This window comes from Haemaphysalis longicornis, unplaced genomic scaffold, assembly GCF_048455015.1.
Source record: "Haemaphysalis longicornis isolate Haplotype H1 unplaced genomic scaffold, Haemaphysalis longicornis Haplotype H1 scaffold_547, whole genome shotgun sequence".
NCBI lineage: Eukaryota > Metazoa > Arthropoda > Arachnida > Ixodida > Ixodidae > Haemaphysalis > Haemaphysalis longicornis.
The window spans coordinates 70,831-95,596 of NW_027526392.1; the positions used below are offsets into that span (position 1 = coordinate 70,831).

The 24,766-nt window shown below is 47.5% G+C and overlaps 1 protein-coding gene across 1 annotated transcript; it reads right to left on the minus strand.

Moving 5' to 3' along the window:
- Positions 1-12,100, minus strand: LOC144140895 (uncharacterized). Its single transcript, XM_077672387.1, has 7 exons — positions 11,848-12,100; positions 3,863-3,988; positions 3,093-3,218; positions 2,336-2,449; positions 1,554-1,679; positions 797-910; positions 1-143 (listed from the first exon to the last, which is right to left on the minus strand). Exons 1-7 carry the CDS (start codon positions 11,939-11,941, stop codon positions 1-3), a joined length of 843 nt encoding a protein of 280 aa, XP_077528513.1. The 5' UTR covers positions 11,942-12,100.
- Between the last annotated feature and the right edge of the window lie 12,666 nt (positions 12,101-24,766).

Here is a 24,766-nt window from a genome sequence, read left to right on the forward strand (position 1 = left end):
CTACGAGAGGTGCTCATCTGGCTGGTTACCTTTGCAGGTGTCACCTTCCATCATTTTCGGTGGTTTGCAGACGCACTCCCCCGTGGATTCTTCGCAGGTCTTCCCAGTCTCACCGCACTGTTCTTCTTTCTCTTTTGTGCAGGCTGGTAGTCGTTTATAAAGAAAGAAGCCAAGTCTGTAAACAACAATCTCTTGACACCTTTCAAAATCTCGGTTTAAGTTTCGGTAAATTTGGAGGTCGTACCAATCAGCCAGTATAGATGCGTTCTGCAGCTTTTTACAGTTTTTGAATGTAGTAAGATGAGTTACGTTGGAACCTCCAATATTAATGGTAATAATTAATTGGGAGTTCATTTTTGTTACAAAGAGGTTTCGGCTTGACACTTTGTTCTTGTTGTACCCAAAGGTTTGTGATGTTAACTCTTTCAGCAGACAACGAAATCTGGACATATGAAGGTACTGCCTGTTAAGTGATATTTAAAATTTATAAGGCAATAAAATACCTGGGCAATCCAGAAAATATCGACATCTACAGGAGCTTGGTATTTAGGCCGCTAGCCTTCATCGTTTTATATATCGTCCGTCACACAGCATTGTAGCTCGAAGCAAGTGTGACTTGCTGAGTTTATTCTCTTCCTAATGTTTGAGTTCTTTTGATCAATTGTTTGCCATCTGATCTGAAGCGGCATTCAACTCATTGCGTAAGTAACCTACGAGAGTCTAGGATGTGAAGCTAAGTGGGTTTCGTCCGCAGCATGGAGAAATATCTACGAGAGGTGCTCATCTGGCTGGTTACCTTTGCAGGTGTCACCTTCCATCATTTTCGGTGGTTTGCAGACGCACTCCCCCGTGGATTCTTCGCAGATCTTCCCAGTCTCACCGCACTGTTCTTCTTTCTCTTTTGTGCAGGCTGGTAGTCGTTTATAAAGAAAGAAGCCAAGTCTGTAAACAACAATCTCTTGACACCTTTCAAAATCTCGGTTTAAGTTTCGGTAAATTTGGAGGTCGTACCCATCAGCCAGTATAGATGCGTTCTGCAGCCTTTTTACAGTTTTGGAATGTAGTAAGATGAGTTACGTTGGAACCTCCAATATTAATGGTAATAATTAATTGGGAGTTCATTTTTGTTACAAAGAGGTTTCGGCTTTGACACTTTGTTCTTGTTGTACCCAAAGGTTTGTGATGGTAACTCTTTCAGCAGACAACGAAATCTGGACATAAGAAGGTACCGCCTGTTAAGTGATATTTAAAATTTGTAAGGCAATAAAATACCTGGGTAATCCAGAAAATATCGACATCTACAGGAGCTTGGTATTAAATCCGCTAGCCTTCATCGGTTTATATATCGTCCGTCACACAGCATTGTAGCTTGAAGCAAGTGTGACTTGCTGAGTTTATTCTCTTCCTAATGTTTGAGTTCTTTTGATCAATTGTTTGCCATCTGATCTGAAGCGGCTCTCAACACATTGCGTAAGTAACCTACGAGAGTCTCGGATGTCAAGCTAAGCGGGTTTCGTCCGCAGCATGGAGAAATATATACGAGAGGTGCTCACCCGGCTGGTTACCTTTGCAGGTGTCACCTTCCATCTTTTTCGGTGGTTTGCAGACGCACTCCCCCGTGGATTCTTCGCAGGTCTTCCCAGTCTCACCGCACCGTTCTTCTTTCTCTTTTGTGCAGGCTGGTAGTCGTTTATAAAGAAAGAAGTCAAGTCTGTAAACAACAATCTCTTGACACCTTTCAAAATCTTGGTTTAAGTTTTAGGTAAATTTAGAGGTCGTACCAATCAGCCAGTATAGATGCGTTCTGCAGCCTTTTTATAGTTTTTGAATGTAGTAAGATGAGTTACGCTGAAACCTCCAATAATAATGGTAATAATTAATTGGGAGTTCATTTTAGTTACAAAGAGGTTTCGGCTTTGACACTTTGTTCTTGTTGTACCCAATGGTTTGTGATGTTAACTCTTTCAGCAGACAACGAAATCTGGACATATGAAGGTACTGCCTGTTAAGTGATATTTAAAATTTATAAGGCAATAAAATACCTGGGCAATCCAGAAAATATCGACATCTACAGGAGCTTGGTATTTAGGCCGCTAGCCTTCATCGTTTTATATATCGTCCGTCACACAGCATTGTAGCTCGAAGCAAGTGTGACTTGCTGAGTTTATTCTCTTCCTAATGTTTGAGTTCTTTTGATCAATTGTTTGCCATCTGATCTGAAGCGGCATTCAACTCATTGCGTAAGTAACCTACGAGAGTCTAGGATGTGAAGCTAAGTGGGTTTCGTCCGCAGCATGGAGAAATATCTACGAGAGGTGCTCATCTGGGTGGTTACCTTTGCAGGTGTCACCTTCCATCATTTTCGGTGGTTTGCAGACGCACTCCCCCGTGGATTCTTCGCAGATCTTCCCAGTCTCACCGCACTGTTCTTCTTTCTCTTTTGTGCAGGCTGGTAGTCGTTTATAAAGAAAGAAGCCAAGTCTGTAAACAACAATCTCTTGACACCTTTCAAAATCTCGGTTTAAGTTTCGGTAAATTTGGAGGTCGTACCAATCAGCCAGTATAGATGCGTTCTGCAGCCTTTTTACAGTTTTTGAATGTAGTAAGATGAGTTACGTTGGAACCTCCAATATTAATGGTAATAATTAATTGGGAGTTCATTTTTGTTACAAAGAGGTTTCGGCTTTGACACTTTGTTCTTGTTGTACCCAATGGTTTGTGATGTTAACTCTTTCAGCAGACAACGAAATCTGGACATAAGAAGGTACCGCCTGTTAAGTGATATTTAAAATTTGTAAGGCAATAAAATACCTGGGTAATCCAGAAAATATCGACATCTACAGGAGCTTGGTATTAAATCCGCTAGCCTTCATCGGTTTATATAACGTCCGTCACACAGCATTGTAGCTTGAAGCAAGTGTGACTTGCTGAGTTTATTCTCTTCCTAATGTTTGAGTTCTTTTGATCAATTGTTTGCCATCTGATCTGAAGCGGCATTCAACTCATTGCGTAAGTAACCTACGAGAGTCTAGGATGTCAAGCTAAGCGGGTTTCGTCCGCAGCATGGAGAAATATCTACGAGAGGTGCTCACCCGGCTGGTTACCTTTGCAGGTGTCACCTTCCATCTTTTTCGGTGGTTTGCAGACGCACTCCCCCGTGGATTCTTCGCAGGTCTTCCCAGTCTCACCGCACTGTTCTTCTTTCTCTTTTGTGCAGGCTGGTAGTCGTTTATAAAGAAAGAAGTCAAGTCTGTAAACAACAATCTCTTGACACCTTTCAAAATCTTGGTTTAAGTTTTAGGTAAATTTAGAGGTCGTACCAATCAGCGAGTATAGATGCGTTCTGCAGCCTTTTTATAGTTTTTGAATGTAGTAAGATGAGTTACGCTGAAACCTCCAATAATAATGGTAATAATTAATTGGGAGTTCATTTTAGTTACAAAGAGGTTTCGGCTTTGACACTTTGTTCTTGTTGTAACCAATGGTTTGTGATGTTAATTCTTTCAGCAGACAACGAAATCTGGACATAAGAAGGTACCGCCTGTTAAGTGATATTTAAAACTTGTAAGGCAATAAAATACCTGGGTAATCCAGAAAATATCGAAATCTACAGGAGCTTGGTATTTAAGCCGCTAGCCTTCATCGTTTTATATATCGTCCGTCACACAGTATTGTAGCTCGAAGCAAGTGTTACATTCTGAGTTTATTCTCTTCCTAATGTTTGAGTTATTTTGATCAATTGTTTGCCATCTGATCTGAAGCGGCATTCAACACATTGCGTAAGTAACCTACGAGAGTCTAGGATGTCAAGCTAAGCGGGTTTCGTCCGCAGCATGGAGAAATATCTACGAGAGGTGCTCACCCGGCTTGTTACCTTTGCAGGTGTCACCTTCCATCTTTTTTGGTGGTTTGCAGACGCACTCCCCCGTGGATTCTTCGCAAGTCATCCCAGTTTCAGCGCACTCATCTTTTTTCTCTTTTGTGCAGTCTGGTAGTCGTTTATAAAGAAAGAAGCCAAGTCTGCAATCAACAATCACTTGGCACTTTTCGAAATCGTTTTTTAAGTTCAGGTAAAGTTTGAACGCGTAGCAGTCAGCCAGTGTCGATAAGTTCTGCGGCATTCTTACGGTTGTCAATGTAGTAAGACGAATTACATTCCCAGGCGGCACAGAAAGTGTGCCCCCGGACCGGCCCGTCTATGGCCGCTTTCTGGCATGTCCGGCCAGCATCCAGGTTCTGGCAGCCACTGATCATGCGTTGAACGGCCAACATTCGGCAACCAGCGCATCGGCATTTTTCCGTCCGCCCGTGTCCGGACGCACAACGGCAGCTAATCGGCTACCAGATATTCAGTTCTCTTACGGCTGCCGATGTTGAGAAAGAGAACGGCGAATGTACGGCCTTAGGGCATCCGTTTTTTCTTCGGGAAGCGGTAATCGGCCGAAGTACGGCAAGCGACCGGCCACAGAATATGCGTATTCTTGCGGCAGTTGGTGTTCGGAAGGAGACCGGCCGGAGCGCGGCTGCCGCGCATTCGTTGTCTCAACGGTGAACCGCGCGTCCGGCGGTAGAATATTCGTTTTCTTCGGGAAACCAGTGTTACGAAGAATACCGGCCGACGTACGGCCCCAGAATACACGTTTTTCATTCGGTTAGCTGTCCTCGGCCGAATTACGGCAAGCGAATGGCCACAGAATATTTGGCCACCGGTGTTCAAGACGAGACCGGCCTACGTAAGGTATCTGGTTATATGTCATTTTTTTCGGCAAACGGCATACAGCCGAACAACGGCTCGCGCCTGGGCGCCGAGAATTCATGCACAGACGTGTTTGGAAGGAGACTGACCGGTTTTTTCCTGGGGGGAGAAAAAGCCGTTAGGCAGCCGAACGACGGGGACGCGTTTTTCATCCGCTCCGTGTTTCTACGTTTTAAATGATCGAACATCGTTTGTCAAACAGTAATGAGTGTTCTCGGTGAACGGGCCAGGTGCAAGGACTCACTGGACATTAGCAGGGAACGTTTTAGGCCATCGAAATGTCATTTATTGCCACAAGAAGACTGTGCCACACCGACGGGTGAGCTAAGCCTCGCCAGTCATCGCCGCTACCACGCCTCTGCCGCCGGCTTCGTCGACGCATCAGCTCGAGGCTATTCGCCCCCTCAAGAAATGGAAGGCATTGGAGACATCGACCCGGCAGAGATGTCCGATCCGAGATGGAGATGGTTCACCAAAATAACTGGCCTTCAAGGGCGTCGAGCAAGCGGCCACCACGCAGGAGCTAAACCGCCACCATGTCAAGGACTCTCCACTAAAGAAAGGCAAGTGCGAGCAAAAGCGCAAGTTATTCTGCTTACAATTAAACTGCGACAAGCAATGTTGCACTATGTTGTTGGTGATAAACGTAGAAGAGACTCGCTCGTGCATTGGTAGGATCAACTTCATGCCCTGCACTATGTTACTTCATGGGATTTTACGACTGCCTATTTAGAAAAAAATTATTTTAAATTTGCGATAACATCAAAGCTTTGTCACTGACGAAGCCTAGCTGTTCATTTAGTTCCTATGTATGAAGGTGAGCTTAGCTACTCTTGGGATATGACTCATTTGGCTAAACATAATCGCCAGCATCCTAGCAAACACGGATTTTGTCAGGATTTTCTTGCTCAACGCAGATTGTTGAGTTCACGCACTATTTGGCTCTTGCAATAGGTGAGCTTAAAGTGGTTCACTGTATATTCTTGGACTGCAAAAAAGCAAATTATGGTGTTCCATATCACCTTCTGCGTAGTACATTTCATCCTATGAACTAAATGAATCGGTTTTTGCATTGTTATTACTATTGGCCCTATAGCTTTGTTCAAGAGTACTGTATAGTTTACAGGACTACAGCGAATGAACGTGATTCCGTATACCTACAGCTTTATTCGAATTTAATAACATCCTGGTGCGCTGATTCAGAAAAGTTTTTGGATGTTAAACAGTGTGTTACCGGCACCTTTACAAGAAAACCTTCATTCTAATTGAATACGTATACCGTAAATTATGCTGCTGTGACAACGGCCGAGGAATATAAATACCTAGGAGTTTATTTAGGGAGTGGTTAGAGGTTAAATAGGCAGGTTCACACCATAAAAGTTACGGCTGCATATGTTTTTGGCTTTCTGAGACGAAATTACAGTGAACCTCCATCTAACTGAAAAGAACAACCGTATTTCACTCATGTGCGCTCAATCTTGGAGTACGCATGTGTTTTAGTGGATTTCTACACCAAAGAGCTGATTGATACGCTCGAAAACATTCAGAATATGTCAGTGCGATTCGTATTAGGTAATTGGCACGCTCAACTTAGCATGAGAGAAAGTAAAAGTAAACTGAAATGGCAGGACGTGAAAGATCACAGACGAAACCACAGGTTGAACTTTTTTCGTAATATCTATCATTCGAAAACTGGAGTAGAAGGGGAGAAGTATGTCCAAGCGCCATTCTACATATCGCAAAGTGGGACCGCTAGCTTAAAGCAAATTATTAGCTTTCCTTTAAAGGTGACGCCTTGCGCGATTCATTTTACTTTACATCAATACTGCAGTGTAATTATCTTCCACGTATGATTGCATTAACTGTTATATTGACGATTTTCAGCGCGCTTTGTAGAATTATTTTGTTATTTTGTCTCATATTTATTGCTTAGTGTTATGTATCTCCCTTCTGTAATGCATGCAAAGGCAAGCAGGCATCAAATAAATAAATAAATAAATAAATAAATAAATAAATAAATAAATAAATAAATAAATAAATAAATAAATAAATAAATAAATAAATAAAACAATGAATAAATAAATGAATAAAAATAAATAAATAAATAAACTTCCAGAGGCGCAAGTTTGCCTCCGACGGGTTGAGAACCCTACGCATTCAACCTTGACCAATAAAATATTTATTGCCCTATTCGTTGCAGTATGCAAGGTTTCCTGTATGCATGCTACCATTGCTATGTTACTGGTTTGAAACAAATTATGTAACTCTAATTTTACGCCTTCCTTGCGTGAACACAAAGGGATACAACTGCAGCCACCTGAAGCAGGGCGTCATTCGCAACGCGTCTAGAATTTTTTTAACGTAGTATGACATTACAAGAAAATTAAGTTCTTTTGGACTATTAAGTGGTGTGGACGACATTAAAATAGATTGAAAATGAAAGTACCTGTTCGCTCCTTCTTAGGATCAGCCCTGCGCAAGATCATCAGAAAAGTTGATCGAGTAGAAAATGTCTTTGCAAGAAAAATGGGCAAAAACTGGAGATACTTTTTTGTGAAGGAGTTATATTAAATGCTCCTGAGTGTTTTGTTGAGAACCAAAACGCTTCGTAAAGGCATTCACGGCGGTTTTATATACATCAAAACTGGTCAATCAACTGTTATAAAAATAGTTTATGCAGTCATAGCATGAAAGTGTTCCGGAATATTGCCCTAAAAGAAATTGGCTAAAAGCGGCGCAATTTATCTATCTGAAATTCAATCCACTAAAGTATGCGCCCTCCGCCACCCCCTCCCCGCCCCCCCTCCTCTTTCCCCGTTTATTACAGGTAAGCCGCCCCACAGAGGATATCAGGACCTGGACAATACATCTATTCAAGCTCTACAATGAGTTGAATATTTTGTGTGTTCGGCAGTAAATGAGGCACAGCAATTAAAGGAACGACAATTTGTGAGCACTGTTTAATAAATGAATTTTGCTGTCAACTGAGGCTGGTAATTAAGCAAGGCTGCGCTGAAAGCTTGACGGCTGGTGGTTGCGCGCGAGCTCACTTTGATGTGGCTGCATTGGACCCAAAATGCTGGGTTTGTGCTGCTTCTGCACTGCGCGAATGAGTCATCTGCTTGCGCGACATGCAGTGACCGGCCTCAGTACAGTTAACGTACTGTGGCTGAATTCCAATGCTCGTAGCACGGCCGTATTTCCGGTAGCTGTAGTCCGGCTGGAGTCCGACGATCGCATCTCGGCTCTCCTCCGGCGGCCGTACTTCGGCCGTACACGGGGGGCTTTGGAATGGCCGGAGCCCTACGGCTGGAATGTGGCCGTATGACCGTAAGCCGGTCGACTGGCCGACGGACACTGGCCGTTGGACAGCCATGGGAGTACGGCCGTATACGGCCAAAAGGCCCACATTTGGACATGGGCCGAACATGGCTGCCGGAAAACGGCCGGACAGAAAATCACCGGCCAAAGTACACCGGCCTGTTTTAGGCCGAACAGTCCTGTGCTGCCTGGGTTGTAGTAAGACGAATTACTACCCTCACTGCAAGGGACCCTTTGACAACATTGTTTGGTCCCTGTGTACATTGTATGTATATAAGTTTTGGTTTAAATAAATAACCCTCAACCCTCAACATACCCGAGAACAGTTTCTCCAACAGAAAGATGTTCGTCGCGCCACACGAGCTCTAATTCCACTTTGTTGAACAAAACTCACTAGTAAACTCGCTCGCTGGAAGGAGGTCTTGCTGCAATGACTTCGCGCTGGTGTATCCCTCTCTCCCGCTTTTACCAGGGAATGGCCACCATGATACCATGCGCCGTTCTGACAGAACTGCCCTTTTGCACGGCTCCTGCCGAAGTTGCGGACACAGAAGACCTGCTGTGGACGTGTCCTTCATTGGAAGTGGTCAGAACACACCTTCGGGGCACAGGCCTCCACCCTGGCAGACCACGTGACCTCCATCGGTGGGTATAAGGACCCCACCACCACTCCCTCCTTGCGTTTTTTTTGCTAAACGGGAGTTAGCCTATACCTGTAACGTAGTCTTCATGCCATCGGGTATACTATCGTAGTAAAAAAAACCTGGAGTTGTTGATAAATCTGCTGTCGCGCTACAAGCGGCTCGCCTTCTTGTTAGCTCAGTTGGTAGACTGCTTCGGTACAAATCGTGGTCTTTGTTTCGAATCCTGAACCAGGACGAATTTTTCTTCAACTGCGAAGTTTCTGAGGAAGCTGTATAGCTTTCCTTTGTAGCCGTACGGCTGCATGGCGGTGGATGTCAAACTTTCCTTTGCAGAAACTTACTCCACCTTGGGAATTTCTCCTAAATCTGTTCGATTAACAGTCAGTCAGTCAGTAAACTTTATTGATGGGAAAGCGGAGGAGGGAAGGGTAAGGTGGGGCTAGAGAAGTGAGTGGAGCCCATTAGCCCACGGACGAGCGATTCCCGCTCGGCCAGAAAGTCAAATACCCATTCACAATTACTACGTACCGACCCCGGGGGATTTACTAGTGAAAATCCCCCTCTCGTCATACGCTCACAGCAGATTCCCAAATTCTCGTTCCCGATATGCTTTCGAATTGAATGCGAGTAAGTAGACTTAAGTTACCCCAGTGATTTATTTAGCAACTATAACTACTACTCTACTCGTTTTGAGAAACATCAATGCCTCTGATAAGTACCAACAAAATGGTTCGCGATTAACACTTGAACAAAGCTACTTATATTTAGCCTTGTCAAACCTATTTTGTGGGCGGGTAAGGTACAGCGTTCATAACATAATCTCAATGCATGGATATGCATCGGGCAAATCTAGCAATACGTCTCTTAGCGGTTATTAAATGCATGTAAGAAAATGAAAACCTCAAACTTTCGCAGGCTAAATTAGTGAAACCAAAGGTAGGATACCTAATTCTGCAGTAACCTGTCCTTATGCCCGACCGGCTGTGCCAAAACATTGTAAACACTGAACTTTGTGTCTAATGCGCTCAAGTAACCCTTAAACATTGAAGCTTGGTTGTGCGGAAAAAGTTCAGGGTGTATGTTGGCACAATTTGTTTTTCCTTTTTTTCCTGAGTACGTATGTTTCAGCGTGAAACAGAATCCCTCTAACCCATTCACTCATACAAAGAGCGGCTATGTATATCTATAGTGTCCAAGGCAAAACAGCAGCTGGAAACGTTATGAACTATCCAATAATGAGGGTTAAGGTTGCCAACGAAAATTCACAACTTCGCGTATCAATTTTTGCGGGGAGCGGTTGAGTCCCCTGGCTCACATGTTCCGCAATAGCCGATCTGCATTGACTATCATATTTCTCTAAAATTAAAAATAGCATTGGGGAAAAATGTATGTACCAGAAACAGAACGTGATAGAACGGGATATTCCGACTTCTGAAATGTTGTCGTTGCAGCCACACAGAAGCCACGGTAAACAATTTTCGCACGCGAAAGCGAAAACGCCCGTGTGTTTGAGATTTCTTCGCACGGTAAGTATCCCCATGTGGTCAAAATTAATGCACAGCCCTCCACTACGGCGCGCCTCATTGCCTGTGTGGCGCAGGCACGTTAAACCTAATAATCATCATAATCAGTTTTTGTTTACTAAGTACATGGACGTTTACGCTTACCCGCACGTCGAGAGCTTACCTAATCAATTGCTATTGTCATAGATTGTGCAGCACCAAGCAGCCTAAAAATGCGGCTGACGGTGCAGTGGAAAAAGGATCTCCGACAATACGATTCAGCGTGTCTCAGTGGCTGAAGCATTAGGCTGTTGAGAACGAGGTCGCAGGGTGCGATTCTCGGCCGGGGCATTTGTTTTTTGATAGAGGCGAAAAGGATGGCGCCCGCATGCACGGCACTTCGGCTGATGGTCAAGAACCTCGAGCATTTTCAATTATTTTTTAGCCCTTGACTACGGCGCACCTAATATCACACGTGTAGCTTGCACACACAAAAAAACCTTGCTGGATGTTTATTGAAAAAAATTCTCATGTTTGTGCAAAAAATTAATTAGGCTGACCATAGTGCTTCCCGTAGTGTCTTTTGTATTTGGGTGAAAACCTCATATTTCCTGTTTTTTCCACCCGAAACCTAAGGACTTGCTGCTGGGCGAGTACGTAAATACGTAACAACATGGTTTAGCGCCAACAAAGGCTAAGGCAGGACTAACGCTTCCAAACGTATTTATGAAAAGAAAAACCGAACAGGATAAGCGCGTATTAGAGCCCTTGTACTGTCTTCTCTCATTCCTTAGCGGTGAAATTGTGTCGTCAGGTGCATGCTACTAATGTTAAAGCCAATGACACCCTATACTTTTTCCATGAATGGGAATACCAACAGGTACGAGTCGGTGCTGTAGCGCTAAACCGAACTCTTGGGAAGAAAAAAGTGCGCTGAATGCATGTAGGTTGCACGCGATTCAAACGTATGCGAAACGTGTCCGTGCAGATTTGAGTGATCGTGAAAAAATTTGTTTCGTTTACCTGAGGGACGGCAAATATTCGCTTGCCTGTCAGTTTTCCCTGCACAGAATTCAGGAGTATTGCCAAAATACCAGTATATACTACAAACCGAATTAGCAGGGATCTTCCTACCAGCGTGCGGGAAATGACCCACTGAAGGTTTCGTAATTAAAAAGTGAAGCTCAGGCGTAAGTTGACAGAGGAGACGACTTTCCTAAAACGTCTGCAAAAAATCCAGTTTTCCTGCTTTAACAAGTTCTTTGGAAAACAGTAATTGCGCGGACTTTTTCTGCGTCTCGCGCGGGATTTCTGCTGCAAATTATTTGTATACAAAAGGGCGACGTAAAACCTGGACTTCAGAAGGTGGCAATAAAATTCCGCGTGCTTCCATTGTTGCAGATTTCGTAATAGCGCCAGATTTTTACAGCCTATTTTGGGAAATTGTATTACCTGAAAACGAAGGATGGCACACTGACTATACTATGTTGCACAGATACTCTCGTGGTGCTTTGTTAAAGCTATCTGTATAGTTAACGTTGCACAAAGGACATGCGCAACCGAATTAAAAATAAGCATGCTTTTAGAATATCCTAAATTCACTTGAAAGGGTAAAATGACGTACCTTTAGATCTTGGCCCTGCTGCGGCATGGCGCAGTCCTGTGAACACCAGGAAGACCCCCGCCCAGAGGCACACCAAGTGTAACGAGCGCGCCATCGCTAGGACGCACAAACGGCGAGTGATTCTTGCACCGGTCGCAGACTGCCGAATGGCACGCGTTATCGGCCGTGATTCCTTATCAACCGAGTATGCGTTACGTGGCAGCGGCTCCTAGCGAAAGAAGAAGCGTCAGAGCACCGCATATGCGTCGCAGGTGCGATGCGGACGTTCGACCAGTACCTCTACGAGGAGCATAGGGCGAGGCCTGGTTTCGCATTCTTGTCGGCATACCCTGGCAAGGGAAATTTTATTCTCGTCCCCTCTGCCATCGATTTAGGAGCAATAGTTTTTATCGGCTGAGTAAAGTCGTTCCTCCAATGCATAACATCTTGTATAAGTTCTCTTTGTTAACTACCCTTTACCAAGTGTACGCGCAGTAGTGATAAGCAACAACGATTAAAAACAATATCAGCATTTAGTACTTTAGTTCTTTTACATTTTTCGATTCCCAGCCGCGGCGGCTGCTTTTCTGATGGAGGCGCAAACCAAAAAAGCCCATGTAATGGAGACTTCAACGCACGTTAAAGATCCCCAGGTGGTCAAAATTAATCCGGAGCCCACCACTACGGCGTGCCTCATTGCGTGTGTAGCGTCGGCACGCTAAAACCACATAATCATTCAATCAGTTGTTATGAATTTCTGAAGGAGTTCATTCGATAGGTATATTCAGTGATGCATTTATAACCATCGTTTTATTGGATAACATATCAACATTTTGTTTTTGTTTACTTTGTGTTTGCATATCTTTCACTGAAAATGATTAATTGTTTCGACACTTCCGTAGGCAACAAGCGTCCCTTTGTATAATTTCCCAGGTTGTGTCTCGAACTTTCTTTTGCCTCCGTTTTTATTTATTGCTTCTGTTCAGTGAATTGGCAGTTCTCTTGTACTTGCTTTGAACTCGATGTGTCCTTGGTCTTGTCTCTAAGGTATTGCAATTATACTTTGCTTTGTCTCTTTATTTCTCTTTCGCAACCGTGTAAAGTACCCACTCTCTTCTGTAACACCCCTTGGAAGTGAAAGTAAACAAACGAACAAACAGATAAATAAATAAATAAATAAATAAATAAATAAATAAATAAATAAATAAATAAATAAATAAATAAATAAATAAATAAATAAATAAATAAAAAAATAAATAAATAAATAAATTGTAGCAAGTACGTCGGGTACATGGAAAGTACGTGGAAAGACAAATCGCCCTATGTGGGTATGCACCAAATGCCTCACGAGGAAGAGGATGCTCCCGTTGCCGGCTGCCTCGCATTGACCTCGTTCGTCCCTTCTTTCGTCTCGTCCCCTGTGGGCTGACGCCTCGTCCTAGAATAAACTCCTTCACCTTCTACCCAAACGTCGACAATCTTCCCTGCAGATTTTGGTGGAAGTTGCGGTGTTGCTCGGTCCGCATTTCTCTACCCTGGAGCTGCGGATTTCGACACCTTGCCCGAAGATGTTCCAAGGTAACCACCACGAGCATACGCCTCCTGCTCCTTCTCGCTCCTTCTCGCTCTCCGTTTGCCATCGGATGTTGACCACTCGTCCACAGTAGACAACAATCTGACCTCTCTCGCCATAACGGACATGGTTGATTGGCAGCGCAATGACCCATGAATCTCTCTGATCCACGAATATTTGTCGCACTCAAAAGCAGCTCCTGCACCCCGATCACAACGCCATCAAGCTGCACACTCCACTGTTCGTGACCAGCTCCTATACCGACGCTACTACTACCTACGAGGTCGAAAATGGCTACTCGTGATTCCTCTCCACTTGCACAAGGACATTTATTCCAATTTCTACACCAACGCGCAATGGGCTCACGCTGAATTCTTTAAAACCTACGAGCGCCTTCTACTTCGCTACTATAGGCGCGGTATGTATACCTTACTCACCAAGTTTGTTCGATCCTGCCCAGACTGCCAACGGAACAAGCCTCCTCCGCAGCATGCCATTGGCCCCCTTCAGCCCTTGCCCTGTGCAGCACGCCCTTTTGACTGCGTAGGCATCGTTTTCTACGACCCACCGCCAAACGCAGCTGCCGTTAACCGTTGGATTATTGTCGCCGTAGATCCCTTAACGTGGTATGCCGAAACAGCTGCGCTACCGGCTGCCACGGCTCGACACGTCGCGTCCTTCTGTTTTTTCTTCGTAACGGTGCTCCTCGCGAACTACTGAGAGACATAGGTCGCGTCTTTCTATACGACGTTGTCTAGGAACTTCTTGCTGGGAGCCACGTGGTCCACCAGATAAGCTCGTCCTACCACCCCCCGAGCAATAGCCTGACGGAAAGGTTTAACCATACACTTAGCGATATGGTCGCCATGTATGCCTCATTGGACCACTCTAACTGGGACCTCGTTCATCTTATCGCGAAGTATTCTTACAATGCGACCATGCACGCGACCACAGGATTCTCGCCGTTCTTTTTACTATATGGTCGTGAGCCATACTGCATGCTGGATCCTACCAACCTGCCGCCTCCGAATATGCATCACTTTCTGTCATCGCTTGACACGCCGAGGATTGTCGCCACCTAGCACGACGATTTACACGAAGAGCAGAAATGCGAAAGGCGCGTAACGATGGCGTCGTGGCAGCTCCAACATTTGCAAAAGTATCGATCGTCATGCTTTGAGTACCGTGCCCAGCTCCCGGACTTTCGTTGAAATTGGTTTCACAATGCCAGGTCCCTCACCGAACACAGGAACGAAAGTCACCTGGGAATTATGTTGTTGAGAGAGAAGAGAGAGAAATGAACTTTATTGAAAATGTCCTGCGGAGGTGGTTGGGGGACCACGCAGGGTCGCCCGCCACCCGACTTTGTTTATGGCGTCTTCGTGATGTTGCCTCCCCAGCCTACGCTGGACCAGCCCGCAGATGGCTGTTGGGGACGTGTCCTCGACCACCCGCAGGCTCAGTCTCTCGCGCTTGCCGGGAGAGAGCCACCTCGAGCCGCTGGACTGCCAGTAGCTGACTTGCTAGTTCGTGTGAATGCACTGCTCTTTGTATGTCTTCTGGCAGCCGTCCAGGGAATGCTGCCGCTTCTGTGGGGTGTAGTTCACAGTTCCACAAGATGTGGGTCAGGGTCGCCTTAGAGTTGTTGCACACACTGCACACGTCGCTGCGGAACACTTCCGGGCACACGTGGCGCGCTAGCGCCGGAGTCAGCACTGATCGCGTCTGTATCTGCCTATAAAGCACTGCTTGTTCTCGCGTGAGTTTAGGGTGGGGTGGGGGCATGGTCCGACGACCGTACCTGTACCACCCCAGCACTTCTGCATACTCTTGTATGGGATCGTTTTCTTCGTCGTCTCGGTCGCCTGGGTCGGCGTTCACTGCACCACACCTTTCACAGTCTTCGCAGTACGCCCCAGCCGTTGAGACGAGGGAGGTGGTGGTCGTCACGCATCTGGTGAGAGTTCGCGCGGCGGCGTCCGCCGTCTCGTTACGGTTGGGGTTGCTGCTGCTGCACCCGTTGCTGTCTGTGGTAGTGTGTGCCGGGAACCACCTTAGATGGGTGGTGGGCACTGAGTCACGCACTGGTTTACGCACTTCACTGCACCGTATCACTTTCACTGCTTCGCTGCACACCGTGTTTGTTGCGTAGTTCTTGATGGCTGAGCGCGAGTCACTCAGAATTGTGGAGCATCGGGGATCGGTGAGTGCCAACGCTATGGCCATCTCTTCCGCCTGGCTTGCCGACGATGCTCGGACGCTGCAGGCGTTGCAGATTTCACCGGTGGTGGCCTTGACCACCACGGCCACGTAGGTGTCTTGTCTATGTGGGTATTTTGCTGCGTCGACGAAGAGGGCCCCGGTGTCGGCAGCGTATGTGTCTGTAAGGGTCTTTGCTCGTGCTGCACGTCTTCCCGGGTTGTTGGTCGGGTTGACGTTCCTGGGCATTGGTGAGACTTGGAGTCGTCGCCTGGCGCCTTCCGGTAGGGAGGGGGCTGCCTGTGTTTGCGGTGTTTCTGCCTCTGAGAAGCCCAGTCTGGTGAGTATGTTCCTCCCCGTCTTAGTCCTCCTGAGGCGTTCTATTTGGGCTGTCCGCTGGGCCTCCGCAATTTCTTCTAGGGTGTTGTGGACGCCCAGCTCAAGTAGTTTGGCCGTGCTGGCGCAATTGAGGAGTCCCAGGGCAGCCTTGTAGGTCTTGCGTATTGCAGCGTTGATTTTGTCTCGTTCGTGGGCCTTCCAGCCGTGAAAGGCCCCGATGTAAGACACGTTGCTTGTTGCAAATGATTGGACCAGCCGGAGGAGACTTGCCTCTTTCATGCCTCGATGCCGGTTGGCCACGCGCTTGATGAGGCGTGTAGCCGCCCCCAGTTTGGTCACCAGTCTGTCGACTGTGGTTCCGTTACCTCTGCTTGCTTCGAGGAACATTCCGAGCACTCGGAGCATCGTGACTCTTGGGATGACGGTGCCATCGCTTGTGTGTAATGTGATCTTTTCTGCGCCTTGGGCGGCTTGTTTCCGGTATTTTCCCGGTGGTGGGATGATGAGGAGTTCCGACTTCTGTGGTGAACATTTAAGGCCCGTGTCTGCAAGGTGGCTTTCAATGGTGTTGATGGCGGCTTGTAGCGTTTCTTCTATGTGGCCGTCGCTGCCCCCGGAGACCCACAGCGTGATGTCGTCCGCATATATAGTGTAGCGGACTTGCGGGACCTCCGAGAGCAGGCGGTTGGCCACTCCAATCATGACCAAATTGAAGAGTAATGGCGATATTACTGAGCCTTGTGGAGTTCCTATGCTGCCCAGCGCTCGTTCTTGGAGTTGCAGGTTTCCCGCCTGGATCTTGACGGTTCGACTGGACAGGAAGTCCCGGATGTAGTTGTAGGTGCGTTGGCCCATTCCTAACCGAGAGACCTGCTTCAAGATGGCCGAGTGGTTCACCTTGTCGAAGGCGCTCTGGAGGTCGAGGCCGAGCACTGCTCTGTTGTCTCTGGTGGGGACTGTCGTGTCGAGGACTTCGTGTTGTAATAACAGCATAGCATCTTGGGTACTGAGCTTCTCCCGGAACCCTAGCATGGTGTCCGGATAGAGGCCTTCTTGCTCGAGGTAACGTTGCCACCTGTTTCGTAGTACGTGCTCGAGCACCTTTCCCACGCATGACGTTAGTGAGATTGGGCGGAGGTGGTCTATGCTGGGGGGTTTGCCGGGTTTGGGTATGAGCACCGTCCGGGCCGTTTTCCACTGCGACGGTAGCTTGCCAGTTTGCCAGCAGCGGTTGTAGTATTTCGTTAGGGCCGTGATGGCCCCATCGTTCAGATTTCGTAAGGCTTTGTTGGAGATCTGGTCGGGACCGGCTGCGGACTTACAGTTGAGTTCCTGTAGCACGGCCCGGACTTCCCACTCCTCGATGTCTTTATCCAGGTTTGGATTGTCGGTTCCTTGGTAATCTTCGTGCTGTTCTGCAGGGGTAGTGGGCAGATATTTTGCATTGATGCGCTTGCCTGTCTCTTCTTCTCCCAACTCCTTTAGTGCTGCGTGCATGGTTGAACGCGTAACGCCTACCTCGGTCCGACGACGCCGCGGTCGTGGGACGCTCCACGTCTAGAGGCTGAAGCCATATTATGAGCCGCTCGCCTCGTGTTCCCCTTAGGCCTCCAGGATGGCTCTCTTCTCGCCGGTAATATTGTAGAAACTATGTTGCGTACATGGAAAGAACTGTAACAAGCACCAGCCAGAAAGACAAATCTCCCTATGTGGGTATGGACCGAAGTGAGGAAGAGGACGCTCTCGCTCGTTGGCAGCTTGGCGTTGACCTCGTTCATCCCTTCGTTCGGCTCGTCCCTTGTGCGCTGACACCTGTCCTTAACCTGCTTCATCTTTCTACGTAAACGTCAACTATCTCATAAACAAACAAATAAATAACTAAATATGACATGACATACTCCTCTATTTAGTGCAGTCACTTGTGTATATTCGTGGGTTAAAAATTTCAATGTACAATTTTAGGCGATCTGAATGCACATTTTGCCATTTATACATTTTTTAGTTACCTATTTGTTCATTTATAGTTATGGCAGGGGGAGGAGGTGATGCATGATGGCGGCTGAGTATCGTGAAGCCGGAGAGAGCGACAGAGGGACACAGCTTTGTAGCTAGGGCTACATGGAAAGGCGCTTGAGGGGGAGGCCATTATGTTTTGTGCTGTTTACTGCTTTAGATAAACCACCCTTTCTGGAGGTCTTGGACGACTGAGACGTGCCCGGCTTCCTGAAGTAACGACACTGCTATCTCGCCCCCTCAGTCGTGCCTGAAGAGCAAAAAGGGACGACGTCTGCTCCTTTTTGCGGAACTGGATGGCTTGCCTCTCCATAAACACAAATTCTGCCACCCGAAACACCCTCAGGCAGAGTCGGAACCACTCCTCAACATAATGACGCAGCGTGATTGTGACGGACGGCAACAAAACGGCCAGATCGAGAGTCATCGGAAGGCGTGCCGCACCGGTAGTCATCGCTGGCAGAAAGGGACCCAGAGCCAGGGTGGTCATCAGAAGTTTTATTTGCACCCGTTGACGCGTATTCCTTAATTCTGTTCGCGTGACCCTACCCTCAACTGCTGCAGAGAATACTCCGGATCAGCATACCACCGACAATAAGGTGGGGCTGGCTATTGCTCTTTACAATTCAATGCTGAAGAAGCTATAGGCACAGCCCCGGGGTTCTCCGCCAACGACGACTGACTGAACCTTTTTGATGAATCGACAACCTCCTGGATACCAATGAACGTGATTCGACACAGCTTCTCAGCATGCGTCATGACGTGCCTGTCTGTGGTGTGACCATAGCATCAACACCCGCTGCATCAGGGTGTTCGAGCTTGTTGCTGTAGGGATCCAATCCAGCTGCAACGCAGGTGTGGCCTTCTCGGAATAAACACTAGACCCTGGTGGCTCCTCATGCGGGACGTCACCAGCCGCAACTCAACGCTTCAGTGTGAGAAAAACGGCCCCAAATTGTATCCATATGGACACGAGAAGGAGAAGGGCACATGTTCAACGACCACTGACGACGACGAAGGAGTGTGTAGCATGTAACCTTGCGCCGGCTCGGATGGCCGCTTTGTAGATACATCGCTTCACCTTCCACGGTGGTTCGTCTTACTGGTACTGCAGCTAGTAATGTGTTCTGTGGAGGTAGCGGCGTCATCCCTATCCTGGCCGCAAACTACACCGTCTCGACCTGGACGTCGTAGCAGGACGTCGGAAAGGACCTGGACGTCGTAACTACCGTCTCGACCTGGGTACGCAGGTGGTGCCTGGCAGTCCAGGCCCCGACACAATGGGATAATAATAGAATCCAAAGGTTTCAACTAAGATCTCATCTTTATTGTTTTCCCAATGTTTTCATTTGTCAACTTGGGGTGAGGGTATTGATGGTCAGTAAGATCTGATGCATCTTAGACTAAGGACGTCTGCCACAGGGAGGGTGCCTTAACACCAGCCCCTTGACTCAAGGCAACGATGTTTATTTATTATTTGCGCACTTTGATTATGCAAGTTTCGAGCTTAACAGGTAGTCGTTTCTTGTACAAAAAATGCGATGAAAATATATCACAGGTATACGGCAACTTTTGCACATGACAGTCTCTGCTGCCACCGTACGTGCATATATTGTGCTAGCTGCAGCTTCGTAGGTGACCGGACACTCCCTGCGGTCCAAGGATCCATGGAAAGCTCTCGAACCTCCGACTGCGATAACGGCGATGGCTTCCACGAGCATCCACCCGTTCGATCGCCGTCGACAGCTTATGTTTGAGCAGTGATAACGCCGATAGTGGCATTCCTGCTATAGTGCCCGTTGGCACGGTACGCGCGAGGGAGGCGAAACTTAGCGACCAGAGAAACTGTCAATCCTTCAGAATACCTGAGCGCCTCACGACGATTTGTTGTTTCCCCACAAGGTAATGCCGACAGTAAACAGAAGGTTGAAACAACAGAAAAATCTAGAACGTGGTTGCATCATACTAGCGAGTTTTTGTGGACTATTCATGGAAGCCGATTGTTGCTCTTTTGCGCGTGGCCCCTTGCTCATAGCTCCGCCTATATTTACCTGAGGTGTACGCTGAAAACCTTTCAAGTTCCTGAGAAAGGGTGTGGTCATAATACTCGGAAAACACAGTTTCTACTTTCGGGGTGTTTAGCAAAATTTTTAAGCTCTAACACTTCCTTGTTTTTGGGCCCTTGCGTAAATAGAAATGACTTCATCGAACGTAGTTATCAATTAAAGCCGTCTTGCTTCAGTTTTTTTGAACTGTTGTGTGCAGGCGGTAGCAGCAGCAGCAGTAGTAGTAGTAGTAGTAGTATAACGTTTATTTGCCACAAATGGTAAAGGAGCGGGGGATGTCCTCCTGCGTTGGTCTTGACGTGATCGTCCCCTATGGTTGTCGTCCCTAGTCCAGGATGCCAAGGCCTGCCGCAGCACGACGAGCGCGGGTCACCACGTCACGCTGGTTCTCCAGGACCGCGCTGGTCAGCACGGAATCCCACTGCTCTGGTGATGGCGCCAGGACCTCCGGTAATTCCTTAACGCCCTTACACTCCCACACCATGTGGTATAGGGCGTTGGGCGTTACGCTACAGAACTGGCATTCGAAGCTGTATAATGTGGGGTACATTATAAGCAATCGTGTGGCATGTGGGAATGAATTTGTCTGAAGTATTCGTAGTTGTGTTGATTCTTATTCGGTGAGCTTCGGATGTGGAGGTCGGCATTTCCTTCTTGTAAGCCTGAGGTGTTCCAAGATGTGTTGATTTCGTTTGTCAATGGGACGGCTGTGTGGCCTCCCAGGGAAGAGGTGTGTTCCCGTCAACGCAACTGCCCGGAGTAAGAGGTTTCGGGCTGCGGCGTCGGCCGCTACGCTACCGTCTAAGAATTTGTGCCCCGGTGTCTACACGATGTAGATGTCTAGTGGGTTTCACCGTGCTGGGAATGTCTTGGATAATATTCGAAGCGCTGTCTGAGAAATTCAATATCAAACCAGATATTATTAGCTTAAAAGAAACTAACGGAGACTTTTCCCTCCTGGGATATGATCGCTAGGTTCTGCAAAGTACTATCTGAATAGGAAAGGGACGCAACCGCTATCCGGGCTGCCTACCATGACACTTACGTACATAGACAAGGCGCTCCCCACCACCCAGCTGGACACGACGCATCTTAATATCTTTGAAAAAGAGCACATAGCTACTACTACGATGGTTGACGGTCATAACATTACTATTGTAAACTGCTATTGGCCGCCCAAACAAACAGTCGCCTCGCTTCCCGCCTTCCAAAAGATGTATAGTATGCAACTCGTAGCTCAGACACGCTCCTATTGCTTGGAGATTTCAACTCTCCACACTCCACCTGGGGCTACACTCGAACATACCGTTTAGGACGTAAATTGGACTAATTTACTAGCCTCCATCAATTTACACTTATTTTTTTATTGCGATAGCATGCCCGTTGGCATAAAATACTGCGTCACAGGTATAGATTAATCCCCGTTTCGCGAAGAAGAATGACACCACATCTCCCACGAGGCTCGACTCCAATCAAGGGCGGACACAAAACCCGATCCTACCTTAAAGGGACACTGAAGTGATATGTAAACATTGCGGGATTACTTGCGCAAATTGTAGTCCGGAGTCACCAGGCCATGTTTCGACCACCCTGGGCGCGTTTACGCGATTTTATTTAGTAGAAAAATTAATTCGAAAATGCTGTCCTCCTCTCTTTACGCTCGCCCATTTTCTGCGGCGTTTTCGTGTGACGTCAGGAGGGGATAAGCTGGCAATTGGCTGTGCTACTGCACGGCTCCCCGGCCTTCAGACAGAGTCAGTCGGCCCAGCGTTTCGTCCGCCGGCCGCCGACGGGTCGTCGCAATTCGTTCGCTCAGTTGAAACGAAGCCAGGACACGTTTGTGAATGGTAGAATTTGCCTTTCTTTACTTGGTTAGTTTGTACACTGTATCTAGCTCCAAGTCAAGGTCGCTTCAGACAAGCGCTGCACAAGCGCACATGCGACGCTTCGCTGACTGGTATGCCAGTAGGAAAATATAAGGCCTCTTGAAGGCGGGAGAAGAGTGAGCGAAGTCAATATAGGTACTAAGGAAATAAAATCAACTGATATTTTTACCGTACAGCGTAAAACTAGGGTGCGGGAAGCACTTTTTTGCGCTGGGCGAACAAGCACAGCGGTCAGCAGCACGACTACGCATTTGTGAACGCTTTTGCGTCTACGAAATGCAATTGCTAGACGTGAGCTATTGTGGAAACTCGGGCGACGCTTACTGCACGAGCGCAATACAAGACATAGTCACCTAAGCTGCTTGAAATGCCAAAACTAAAGAAAAGTGTAAACTGGTTGTACAATATATACCCTATATTACCAAAGCCAGCAGAGCCCGTTCCGTGGCCGAGCGGTCTGGGTTGCTAGGTATGCCACCGCAAGTATTTTGCGAGTCACGAGTTCGAATCCCCGCGGGTACGTGATTTTTTTTTTTTTTGGAAGTTAACTTTTTCGTTTTCCGCCGATGTTTTCTATATTGAGTTCACCTTTTTTTGGGCCGCAACGTTCATGGCTCCACGAACTAGTTCACAAAACGCGCGCAGACTGGCACTGGCGCGCTAGCGAGTTCTCGTTGGTGTGCTGTTGCCATAAGCACCGACTGCTTGCAGGCAGTGGGCACAGGCCAGAATGAACAGACCCTTGGCCTGGTGCGAACACGCTTTTTACGGTACAGGCATGAGTGAAGCAAGCTCCAAATATGGGGGAAAAGCGCATGACATTTGGGCGTCTGCGGGTACGCGGAGGGCGTTCATGCACTGCGTAGGTTTCGGCTAGTGAATGCTACGATTCCAATCCGTCCAAGGAGGCTTATCTTTATGCATTTGTACAGCTGACAACATGGCAGAAGCGCGGTACGATGATTACTGAGTTATTGAGAATGCCCATCCAACAACGCCAACAGTTGTGTTTTACAGAACAGAAACCGAAACCGAAACTTGTTTGGTTGCTCACCTTGGGCATCGTCCAATCACGGGGCCCGCTCCTCCCAACGTCACAGCTTTAGTTGGTGCGGCCGCCGCAAACCGCGCATGGTAGTTTTTCTTCTTTCGCGCTTTGTAAAATAATTACCGATTTGTCAACCGAATAAACGATGAAAAGTGTGCTAATTTGAGCCAGTCTACACAGTGCAAGCAAAAACGGGAGCTTGACAAATTCACTTCAGTGTCCCTTTAATTCGAGGTCCGATGATCGCCGCGTGGGACAGCACCTAAGAAACTCTCGGGAGCGACCACAACATTATCGAAATAAATGTCCCTCTTACTCGGTCATCAAAAGGAAACCAAGCAAACAGGCTAGGGAGGCTAATCTTGGCAACAGCACCTAAACCGGACACCCACAGTGCACACACGAGACGGGTTTGGGCAAGCAGTCGGAGAAAAGCTGCGAGTCCGTGCTTACTAACTCGTAAAGGTTCGCATTACGGCGAGTTGGGGCCAGTCGTAAACAGACGAATGACTCGGCAGGGCAGCCGGGGAATCGGGGCGGGGGAGCGCTCCCACGCAACCTCCGTCTGTCGATGGAGAGGAGAGCGGGGTCGTCGTGGACGGCGGGTGACGACTGCGATCGACTTTAAGAGCACCACGCGGTTCCTAGCTCTCTGCAGTTCCAAGAGCTGTCAACAGGGGATCGGAAGTACCTCTCGTGGTGACACAGTGTCAAAACCAGCATGCGTCTGCTTCGCCACAAGGCAGCTGAGTGAATAATTAAAGAGACCAGAGGAGCAGATAACGTTTATGACGGCTCCGAACAACGAATTCAAGTTGGAAAACACATCGGTCATCAAAAGGAAACCAATCAAACAGGCCCACAATAAGTATGACGAATTGGTGGAATGCCCGTAAACACCGGCAAGAGATTGACACAAGCGGCCTTCGCCTTCCTGAATGAAGCGACGTCATCTTGGCAGTGGTACGTAAACATACCAAAGTAATATCCCGCACCGAATCCAATCCGTACATTGACCAGCACCTCCTTACGCTCTGGAGAAAGCGCCGTGCTATTGTCAAACGCTGGAAATGTGACAAGCATAACGGGGTGCACAAAGAACGCCTTTACCGCCTCAATCACGAAGCTCAAAAGTTTGCCGACAAGTTAGCCACACAGAATTAGCTTCAAGTATGCGAAGGGAATAACGGCAAGCTTCATATGGCAAGGGTCTGGCAAATATTTCGCCCTCTACTGGGACAACAAAAGCCAAAATAAGCCGTCCAACGGATTCACTTAGCGATGGAAGGCACACCACATGATATCCCAGAACAGATCCGTAACACGCTCTACCCCCCTTGTAGTACCACACGCATCGACAACATTTACACAGAATCAGCCCCAGAAGATGAGGATGAAGGAATCAACTTGGACTTTTCACCCTTAGAACTAAACATGGCACTGCATCAACTCACTCGAAACACGGCCCTGGGACCCGATACAGTTACACACGGAATGCTACGCAACCTGCCTGACCAGAAACTTGCAGAACTTGTCGACCATATCAATCTGGCTTGGAGATCAGAAAACCTACCCCCGAATGGAAAGAAGCTCATGTTACCCTCATCCCCAAATCAGGAAAACCACCCAACACACCCGCCAACCTCCACCCTATCTCCATGACATGTTGTGTTGGAAAACTTATGGAGAAGATGGTGCTCGCTAGACTGGAAAGGCACCTGGAAAACAACGGCCACCTTCCAGCCACAATGGTGGGATTTCGAAAGCATGTGAGCACACAGTACATTGCCAAACGCATTCATGAGGACGTATACGC